Source organism: Scyliorhinus torazame, chromosome 6 (assembly GCF_047496885.1).
Source record: "Scyliorhinus torazame isolate Kashiwa2021f chromosome 6, sScyTor2.1, whole genome shotgun sequence".
NCBI lineage: Eukaryota > Metazoa > Chordata > Chondrichthyes > Carcharhiniformes > Scyliorhinidae > Scyliorhinus > Scyliorhinus torazame.
The window spans coordinates 186230507-186242285 of NC_092712.1; the positions used below are offsets into that span (position 1 = coordinate 186230507).

Genomic DNA, 11779 nt, shown 5'->3' on the forward strand with positions numbered 1-11779 from the left:
TCAGGAATCTACTAGTGAGCCAAACCTAGAATTCTTTCTTTGATCTGCCAAACCACAGATTCCTTCTTCACTGTGGTGCCAGATCGTAGAACTCTGATCCCAGTGCTGCCAAACCCAGGGCTGCCCTTCACTGTAGCTAAATCCCAGGCTTTCTCCCTAATTACTACTGCTACCTGTTTACAACCGATACATTTTCACATCAATATTGTTGTCATCCTGAGTATTAAAAATGGTAGGCTAGAAAAATTAAGAAGCTATGTAAAAGAATGTAAAGAAAATAATAACTTCCATTTATGTTTTTTACAGAATAATGGACAGTTGCAGAAGCCAGAATGACATTGAATGTTTTGTGTTAGTGTCATGAGAATGTTACTTTAAGAAATGTTTGTCTGCTCAAGACTGCAGTGATGTCAGAGTGTGCGTGGAGCTGAGCTCTGGCTCTGCTTTTTAGTTTCTCTTTGAGAAAAGCTTGGGTGTGTCTGTTTTTTTTGGTTTCGTTTTAGTGTTGGAGCTGCAGCCAGCCACAGAAGGTGTAATGATGTTCTCTCTTCCATGTAAAGACTATCTCTTGATCATTTGGTGAATTCAGAGTGATAACTGTTCTCAGTAGTGAATTTAAACCTGATGTGCTTCTGTTAAAAGGTTTTTTTAATGTCTTATGGATGGTAAAAGGAAAGTTTAAGGATTACTTAGTGTTGTATTCTTTGGGGGTTGTATTTGAATTGATGGTTGCTAAGATGTTCACTGTATGTTTTAAATAGGTTAACTTGAGTTCATAGAATAAACATTGTTTTGCTTTAAAAAATACTTTTCCATTTCTGCTGTACCACACCTGTAGAGTGGACCGTGTGCTCCCCATACCACAATCTAGTAAAAGTCGTGGGTCAGGTGAACTCCATGATACACTTTGGGGTTCTCTAAACCCTGGCCCATAACATTAGAAATTGACGATAAATAATTGAAAATAACTATAGTTATTTTTATTAAATTCATATAAGGATATAGATGTAATTTTAAATTTGAGCATTGATTTTTTTTTTTGTGAATTGATATCACATTTTTTGAACAGATGTAAGCAACCTACCAAAGGAAAATTGAAGTAATTTATAATCTAGAACCTGGGATTTAATTGGCCTGAATCTCATTGTCAGATGCTGGTGTTCTATACTACATGCTGAATATACTTTTTTAGTTTTGTTTCCAAAAAAATTAGCACATAATTAATTTCAGTTTTTAGTACAACTTAAAGATTTGAAAAAAGTTTGGAATTATTGAACATTGGCTTGTTCACCGATACCCAGTAATTATCAGTTGAATGTTGGCAGTGGATTTTTTTTTAACTGAAAACACGTTTTTCTTTGCCTCAACAGACCCAAACTGGATTTAATGATGGAAACAGTAATGAAGTCTATCCAGATATATTCAATAACGTGAATTACACACGGGTTCCACATGATCATCCAAGAGAGCCTGGATCCTACTCGGATCAGTCATCTAGTGGCTTTATATAGACGATCGTAGAGATTGCTGTCCCGTGAAAAGTGTGAAAGTGTTTTTATGTTGCTTACTGAAAGGAAAGACATTTGTATGTACAATGTGAAGGGCCACAGAGCTTCTAAACTGAAAAAAACTAGAAGGAGCAGGAGACTGATTGCAATGTGCTGGACTTTATCGTGGGCCCTACAGTCTTCAGATGCCATGATGCTGTTTTATTGCTGGTGTTTGAGTCTGGCTTCTTGCACTAAGCGTGCGGATGTCTTTTGTTAGACTTTTTATGTGAAATATGAAGTTCTTCCTTCACAGAAAATGAGCTCTTTCAAAATGTTCTATTAGATTTGGGGTAATAGAACTCAGCACAGAGTATTAATTTAAAATGAATCAACTTTTACAATATCTGTAAAAGCAGGTTATTCCATTAATTAATATCAGTATATTAAAAGTAAAAAGATTATGTTCATATTTTTCAAATGGAAATGGCCTTTCCAAAATCTTGTGCGCTATAAGATCTTGACAGTCATTTTTCCTTTTCATCTTCCTACCATAACTATAAATATTATGGCACTTTAAAGCAGTTGTAATACAATTACAGACTGCTGTACAGTACTGAAACCATAAGATAATTCTTCTGCAGAGCAGCTGGCAGTAAATACAAAAATACATTTTGTTATATTTATCACAAATTGATACAAATCTAAATATTTGTACTAGCTCCCTGTCTTGGTGATGGTAGTAGTAATTCAAGCTCAGGTTACTTTGAGCTTAACATTTAACACCATTTATGGATGTTTTCTAAATGGTGTCCCACCTGCTCTAATATTGAAATTTTGAAGCACCCTGTTTACCATAGTAACTTCCCTGAAGACTATATCAGCAGAAATTATTTTTAGTAACAGAAAGGTATCCTACAGAATCTGGATAATTAGAATTACACAATAGGAAACATTAGAATGAGTAGTTAATTCCAGTTGCCAGAAATGTCACTTAATTAAAATTATTAATTGTGAAGATCTTTTATTCACTAAAGCAGGAGTCTGTTCGATCCCATTTCATATCCTCCTTTTACAGTAAATGTATGTAACTTTTCCATTGAATGTGCTTTTTAGTTGAGAATAAAATATTCCACCACTAAAAGGGTTACAAGTATATTATAAATTGTTCATGCCTTCAGGAAATTTTCAACATCAGGGAACAACCACTGATTATAGTGGGTATCTTTAGAAGCGTCTGTGCACCAATTTTTCCTCCTCCTGCTTTAAGTTGCACTGCTGCACAGACTTCCAACAATAGATACCTGCTTTTCTAGGATGGCATGTCTTAACAATTGTCAAGTCAACCATTGCTATCATTGTTTCTACAAAATATTCTGGCAGAGAATTTAAATAGAAATGATCTTCCAGCAGTTGTACTATGCAGGGACATCTCGTTTTCACTTTTATTCGCTGAAAACCTGTGCCTGATCCCATGAACCATGATTTATTAAGTGTATTTTGTTTTTAAAGAAATGTTCTATGCAGCTACCTTGTTTGTGTGACTGGTTGTTTTACAGACGGTGACCGTGCACATGTGGCAAGTTGGCAGCACGTAACAAGAAGACAATATTGAGAATTATTCTGTCTCAATAAGAAAATTTACATTTTATTTGCAGTACTTTCTTCAACATAGCATATATGTGCTATAAGCACACAGCCTCAGTTAGTGTACCTACCTGTTGTATATTGCACTCTTTACGAGAAAAAAATACTTCAAGCTCTCATTGATTCAGTGAGCAGATAAAATAAATGACTACAATAAAAATTTGCTTTAATTATTAAAAGCTAATATCTATAGTTTATCAAAGAAAAAGTACTTTCAATACATTTACTTTATCAGACAGGTTTTTTCGACTTATAAAACATCAATACTGGTGCAAAATGTACCTTTTATTATCAATAATTGTGACTGATTTTGTACATGTTCAAATTTACACTTAATTGTCCTTGTAAAAATAATTTTATTTTTAAATGAATTTATTACATTTTTTAAACTTTGCTGGTTGTATATGTAAAAACCAAAATGCAATATGCCAGGCTAATATTGTGGGATTTTAAAACATTCTCTCAGTTCAGCTGTCACTACCTGTTTTTAAATGGAGAATTTGAGCTGCGTGTTATATGAATTTAGTTTGCTTGTCACTTAACAGGAGACCCAGTGCGGGATTCTCCAGCCTTGCATCCACATGTCTCTCGACGGCGGGATTCTCTGCTCAATGGGAATTCCCATTGAAGCCACCCCACACCGCCGGGAAACCCATGGGCTGGGGTGCACTGCCAGCAGGACCAAAGAATCCCACCTTCAGCGAACGGCTGGAGAATTCCAGACCCAATATGAGTGCACTTCAGGCTGGAAACATTTGTAATCCCTCAAACAAGAAAGAGCATTTCATATTGCACACCAAATTAGAGTCAGGTTTGCAAAAGCATGCTTTAAAATGGATATTCAGACATAAGTCTTCCAATCCCCCGTTTAAAAAAAAACTGCACGGAATACATGCTCATTGTGATTTATTTTACTAACCTATTCCAGAAGGCGGTGATGTTGTGAAATAGTTACTTATTAACATATAGCCTAACTAGTTTCTTTAATATAATGTTGCGTTGCCCTCAACACAGTTTATTGTATGAGCCCATCACAGTGCTTGTGGGTCTTTCATGCTTGATCAGTTATGGTCTGTAACTTTACTGAGTATCCCTGAGTGGTGTAAATATGTTTCCAAATCCAAATGCACAAAGCTGTACTCATCACATTGAAAGATCTGCCGCACACTAAATTATCTAACTCTGATTTGATCACATGTTTGTGCACAGTTTTGTATCATCTGAAAACTTGTGAATAGTTTCAAATCACTAATGAAGTTGATGACTACAAATCATTCAAACCAGAGTGCTGCAGGATCACAAATTTTTATACGCAAGCTTGCAGTGACAAATTATATATAATATCTGACCATTAACGTTTAACTTAAAGTTGGCTTTTGAGAAAGGTTATATGAGAGTCCAGGAAATATTTTTTATCTTGGTTTCCAGACTGTTTCAATAAGGTACCAACTAAATGGCCATCTGGGAGGTTCATGGGTGGGATTTTCCCTGAGGGCTTCTGAACCCCACTATGAGGCTGAAATGTGGGGTTAGAAGCACAATGTGGGAAACAGTGAAGCTGGAGGGCCAATTGGAAACCTTGCAGTTTCAAAGCTGCAGCAGGAAGCAGTGGAAGAAAAGTGAGCAAGAGGACACTTCAAAATGGAGGTACCCTTGTTCCAACTTTTTAAAATTTAAATTAAAAAATAGCTTTTGCAGACCAGGCCATCATAGCGGGAGGGAGCCCCTTTATAGGGTGGCCTATGGCTGCTCTTGTACCCGTGCAGGCAGGGAGGACCCCGCAACACTGTACCCAATCTTCCCCCCCCCCCCCCCCCCCCCACAAACACACATACAACTCCACCCCATGTCTGCTATCAGGAGGCTGCATCTAAGCAGCTAAACTGGCACCTGCGGCTGCCAGAATCTAGATTCTGATTGGAAGATGACATTCTGCTCCTGTTAACGGGTATTAATAGGCTCTTAATGACTTGGATTAGCCACTTGTCGGATGGGTAGGTTTGCCAACCCTTAGTCTTACCTCTACAAAGGTTACCCTGGATAGAATAGAGCACACAGGCCTGTAGGATTTTAGTACCTGCCTACCAAACTTAGTTCAGCCTAAAAATCACACTCTATGTTTCTGAAATTACATAGTCCCTACTCCACCTTTAGAAGTACATGCTACAGCATGGACTTGGTCACTGTCCCATACCATGAAGACAGTGCCATTGCATAGCTAGGCGAGACAATCTGCATCAGTGGAGGAGCTCTGTCATTTTAATGGAGATATTTAGAGGGCCAAAGGGAGCAATGGGCAACATCTGGAATCTGTTGCATTTTTTTTACTGAAGTCTTGGTCCTGCTAGATACGAGATCTCCATCTCACTTGGCCTTATGAGTATTGTACTGAGAGGGATTACTGGGCTAGCCCAGGAATTCACAAGACATTCCCTTAATGGGCGGGATTTTCAATGCTCCCTTGCAGCATGTTTTGTGGTGGCTGAGGCGGTCCACCATTGGCCGGTGGTGGCATCTTCTGGTTTTCCATTGTTTTCATCCCCCTACTGCAGCTTCCCTGTCGGTGGGGATCTGCTGTTGGCGAGACCGGAAGATCCCACCAGCGGGAAGGTTGGAAAATTCTGGTCAATGTCTCTACTAGCCATTTGGGGAACACTTTGAACAATGGTCAACCACACATAAGCCAACTTGGTGATCTTTTCTAATAATCATCTATGTGGCACTTCATGAAAGGGAGTTTGTTTATTTATAATCTATTATTATTCCCCATCACTGTCATCTGCTAATTTAGATCCTTCCTCAAAGAACTCCAGAAAAACAGGGGCGGAAAATACTGGAAAATCTCACCATGTCTGACAGCATCTGTGGAGAGGAAAGGGAGCTAATGTCATCCAGAATCGAAACGTTAGTTCCCTTTTCTCCCCACAGCTGCTGTCAGACCTGCTGAGATTGTCCAGGCTTTTCTGTTTTTGTTTCAGATTCCAGCATCTGCAGTAATTTGCTTTTATAGAAAAAGAGTGGCTTTGTTTTCTTAAATTCTTCAGATGACCATTAATCAGATCCCTCACATGCTTTCCAGTATATTCCTTATAGCCAATGTTAAATTTCTTTCCTTTATTAAAAATGATGACAACATGATTCCATTGGAATTGGAGAAGACGTCATAGTTCTGTCTTAAATTATATCACATTAAGCAGCTAGATCAGTCTTCCTAGTGCCTTAGTCATAGATAAGACTTTCTACAGTTACTTCCGTGGAATCAATTACAATCGCACCTCTTTACAGTTTTATTGGCATCTTAGAATTGTCCAAAACTTACAAGTGATGTGACTGTGGTGGGGGGGGTGGGGGCGGAGATCAAGATCCAGAATAAAAGAGAGATTACAAGATGCTCAAGACACTTTTCATTTAGAAGAGCTGGACTCCATGAACACTTATCTTTTAGTTATCCTGACAAGCGAGAGCTGAAGATTAACCTTCTTTAGGTGTCACTCGCCTTGTCTTATGTAAGACAAGTCCGACCACATGTAAAAGGAACAAATATCCTTCAACACTATCAACCATCGTAACCTTGATTATAAAGAGAAATAGATTGAGCACCTTCCTTCTCACTTTGTAAATCTGAAAACTGGCCCCCAAGAAGCATTAAGTGCATTTTGGATTTGAAGTGCGGAATTGGTTTTCATTGTAAATCCTGAATAAATTCCTGAATAACTTTTTAAAGGTATGTGAATGTGATGAACAGTAGCTAGGTCTACAAACACTGTATTAAAGGTTTAAAGGGACAGCATTATTGTACAAGAGTACTGTTTGTGAACTACAGCTGTATCATAAACTATTAAGCCAAATACAAACTACCATGTTACTAAGTGCCAAATATTTAGTACTACCCGTGTCCTGACTTATCAGAATTTACTTTTGTTGTACATATTAACATAACTACTCATTAGTGTTTTGGCCTATAGTTTCTACAGCAGCTGAGCCTTAGTAGTATACAATGAGATGGTATCTGCAAGGGCAGTGGTGACTGCACTAGCACCATAAATATTTGGAAGTACACATTCTGCTTTTTGCCCTCTTTAATGTTAATGTGTTTAAACAGTATTACTGTAAATGTTTCTTGTACATATTTTGACTTTCTAATTGTTTTGCTCACACAGCTATGTCCACACACACTGTACATGTTTCTCTTAAAATATGGTTTGCAACAAACTCACTGACTTTCAGTGAAGTTGGTAAAGTTTCAATATTGTAATAAAAGCTCACTGAATGTGATTTGGGTTGAATATCATTTTATGCAAAACAGAAAATAAACAACGGGCAGGATTCCCTGTTTGGGAGACTCTGAGCTGGATTCTCCGATTCTGGGGATATGCCCCACACAGGCATGGGAACGTTGGTGTTTTGCGTCAGACAAAACGGCCACCGATTCCCCGTTTTGCTGGGGGTGAGCATGCTGGCAGCGTAGAGCTCCCAGCTGCAGCTGCCGATATGCCCTGAAGAATTTCCGGGTCCGTGGGCGCGTATGCGCACGGTGGCGGCCAGCAGGGGCCGCACGCGGACACGGCCCGCAAAATAGTTCCTCCCCCCCCCCCCCCCCCCCCCCTTTGGCCCACTCACGTGCACCGGGCCTGAGGCCGTCGATACGGCACGTGGTCTTTGGAGGGGGCAGAGCATCGCGGACGCGTACCGCCCCCTATTCGGTTGGAAACTTGGATTCTCCAGGCAATCACCGAATGTGATTTCAGCGTCAGCGACCGCAGAATCCAGCCCTATATTCTCCCACCGGAGCTAAATTGCACCAGTTTTATGATCCCCTTGTGGTCGGAAAGCTGGGTGCAGTTCATTGTTCCATGTCGCGCAGATTTATGCATGGCGCGGAATACAAATGATTCCCAGGGAATCCTGCTATTGGGCCGCCATCTTGAGCATGTGGACTGATAACGAAGTCCCATTGCCGAGCACCTCCCCCCCCCCCCCCCCCCCCATTTGCAAATCAGCCCCGACCCCCAACGCACAGATGCCCCCCACCCTGGATTGTTTAGGTGCATCCCCTGCACAAACGTATGGGGCTGACCAACTCACCCCGCCCCAGAGACCCCTGTAATAGGGGGCACCGCTCCCAGGAACCCCCTCCAAAGACTCCCGTCCCCCTCCTCCCATTCATACAGGACCACCCCCCCCCCCTCCCCAGAAGAGGGTCTCCTGTTTGGAAGCTGGAGAGCAATCCAGATGGGGCCGCTAGCGGGAAGCATTATAGCTGCAATACTTACCTTGCAGCTCCATTCCTCCAAGGAGAGCAGCTGTGCCTGGTTCCCACAGATCTATTATCTGAAAGCCATTCATAGCTTTGGAGTCGTAGTCTGTGATTGACAGCTAGTAAAACCATCTGCAGCTTTGATCCGTTCATATCCTTTCATGCTTCAGTGTCCTAAGTGGTGAGACCCTAATGTTTGCAAACATTGACCACATCAAAGAGAGGTAAGTGCAATAAAATCACACACTTGAGTGATTGGAATGCACTTCCATCGAGCACAGGATTGTGGGCTGATGGATGGACCCACCCCTCCGTGATACATACCTGCTGCACAGTACGGGGGTGGGGGAGGGTGCAGGCCCTGGGTTGGCAGCAACAGCGGATCTGGTCCATGGGGTGGAGGATGATGAAAACCCACTCTGCGATCAGCTCTGGTGCTCTGCCTCTGCCCACGGCAGCACTTTCCACCGTCCACCTGGGTGATCCCTGCATGCAAGCTGGCCATTGCATCACATAGTGCCATCGAATCCCTGGGGTGGCGGAGGTGGGGACGTTTTGGAGGGAGGCTGGTAGCCCAACCCATCCACAACATCCACCCACTCACCCGATCCCGTGCCCCCTCTCAGGACCAGCCCACCCCTCACCATTCTGACAGAACATCAAGGCAGGTTGTAACAGGTGTTTAAATCTGAACAAATATAGACAGATCTGTGCCCTAGCCTCTATAACTATACAAAGAAATGTACAGCACAGGAACAGGCCCTTCGGCCCTCCAAGCTCGTACCGACCATGCTGCCCGACTAAACTACAATCTTCTACAATTCCTGGGTCCGTATCCCTCTATTCCCATCCTATTCATGTATTTGTCAAGATGCCCCTTAAATGTCACTATCGTCCCTGCTTCCACCACCTCCTCCGGTAGCGAGTTCCAGGCACCCACTACCCTCTGTGTAAAAAAACTTGCCTCGTACATCTACTCTAAACCTTGCCCCTCTCACCTTAAACCTATGCCCCCTAGTAATTGACCCCGCTACCCCGGGGAAAAGCCTCTGACTATCCACTCTATCTATGCCCCTCATAATTTTGTAGACCTCAATCAGGTCGCCCCTCAACCTCCTTCGTTCCAGTGAGAACAAACCGAGATTATCCAATCGCTCCTCATAGCTAATGCCCTCCATACCAGGCAACATTCTGGTAAATCTCTTCTGCACCCTCTCTAAAGCCTCCACATCTTTCTGGTAGTGTGGCGACCAGAATTGAACACTATACTCCAACTGTGGCTTAACTAAGGTTTTATGCAGCTGCAACATTACTTGCCAATTCTTATACTCAATGCCCCGGCCAATGAAGGCAAGCATGCCGTATGCCTTCTTGACTACCTTCTCCACCTGTGTTGCCCCTTTCAGTGATCTGTGGACCTGTACTCCTAGATCTTAGATTATCATAGAATTTACAGTGCAGAAGGAGGCCATTCGGCCCATCAAGTCTGCACCGGCTCTTGGAAAGAGCACCCTACCCAAGGTCAACACCTCCACCCTATCCCCATAACCCAGTATCCCAACCCAACACTAAGGGCAATTTTGGACACTAAGGGCAATTTATCATGGCCAATCCACCTAACCTGCACATCTTTGGACTGTGGGAGGAATCCGGAGCACCCGGAGGAAACCCATGCAGACACTGGGAGGATGTGCAGACTCCGCACAGACAGTGACCCAAGCCGGAATCAAACCTGGGACCCTGGAGCTGTGTAGCAATTGTACCATCCACAATGCTACCGTGCTGCCCTACAATGCTACCGTGCTGCCCTCTTTGACTTTCAATACTCTTGAGGGTTCTACCATTCACTGTATATTCCCTACCTGCATTAGACCTTCCAAAATGCATTACCTCATATTTGTCCGGATTAAACTCCATCTGCCATCTCTCCGCCCAAGTCTCCAAACAATCTAAATCCTGCTGTATCCTCTGACAGTCCTCATCGCTATCCGCAATTCCACCAACCTTTGTGTCGTCTGCAAACTTACTAATCAGACCAGTTACATTTTCCTCCAAATCATTTATATATACTACAAAGAGCAAAGGTCCCAGCACTGATCCCTGTGGAACATCACTGGTCACAGCCCTCCAATTAGAAAAGCATCCTTCCATTGCTACTCTCTGCCTTCTATGACCTAGCCAGTTCTGTATCCACCTTGCCAGCTCACCCCTGATCCCGTGTGACTTCACCTTTTGTACCAGTCTACCATGAGGGACCTTGTCAAAGGCCTTACTGAAGTCCATATAGACAACATCCACTGCCCTACCTGCATCAATCATCTTAGTGACCTCCTCGAAAAACTCTATCAAGTTAGGGAGACACGACCTCCCCTTCACAAAACCATGCTGCCTCTCACTAATACGTCCATTTGCTTCCAAATGGGAGTAATCCTGTCTCGAAGAATTTTCTCCAGTAATTTCCCTACCACTGAAGTAAGGCTCACCGGCCTGTAGTTCCCTGGATTATCCTTGCTACCCTTCTAAAACAGAGGAACAACATTGGCTATTCTCCAGTCCTCTGGGGCATCACCTGAAGACAGTGAGGATCCAAAGATTTCTGTCAAGGCCTCAGCAATTTCCTCTCCAGCCCCCTTCAGTATTCTGGGGTAGATCCCATCAGGCCCTGGGGACTTATCTACCTTAATATTTTTTAAGACACCCAACACCTCGTCTTTTTGGATCACAATGTGACCCAGGCTATCTACACACCCTTCTCCAGACTCAACATCTACCAATTTCTTCTCTTTGGTGAATACTGATGCAAAGTATTCATTTAGTACCTCGCCCATTTCCTCTGGCTCCACACATAGATTCCCTTGCCTATCCTTCAGTGGGCCAACCCTTTCTCTGGCTACCCCCTTGCTTTTCTTTTGCTTTTTTTTGCCTCTATTCTGTGCCCTGCACCCGTGTCAACTTAACTGTTGGCTAACTTTCTGGCCTAACGGTGCGAATGCTATGCCTGCGTGGATCCACAGATGTTACATCAGGAGTGGAGGGGGCCTGCTGTGATTCCCGGCATGTGACCAGGGTCAGCGTTGGCAGCCGTCTTCTGGGAGACTGGGTCTGGATTGGCCTGACTGCTGCTCAGGTGTCCCAGGTGGCATGGTGCCGCCCTGTTCTGCCCACCAGAGACAGGAGGGCGGGGAGTCCGAGGTGCTGCGGTGTTCCGGTACCTCCCCTGTGGGAGTCACCGGCATGGGCTCCATCACCTCCTCTCTCGAGGTGCCCGATGGCTGCTGGGCTACTCCATTCCACCTGGCGCTGCTAATCCTGGAGGCCCACTCTGGTCTCGACCAAGGTCTGAATGCTCATGGCCATGGAGCATAGGGAATGGACCACCTCCGTCTGA

General features: G+C 43.2%; 1 protein-coding gene across 1 annotated transcript in view; it reads left to right on the forward strand.

Annotated features, from left to right (window-relative positions):
- Nucleotides 1–7409, forward strand: part of ahr1a (aryl hydrocarbon receptor 1a) — a 290646-nt gene extending 283237 nt beyond the window's left edge. Inside the window, exon 11 of the mRNA XM_072509176.1 lies at nt 1371–7409. Within this exon, the coding sequence (XP_072365277.1) occupies nt 1371–1511 (141 nt within the window). The 3' untranslated portion in view covers nt 1512–7409. The remainder of the gene's footprint in view (nt 1–1370) is intronic.
- Nucleotides 7410–11779: the final 4370 nt, after the last annotated feature.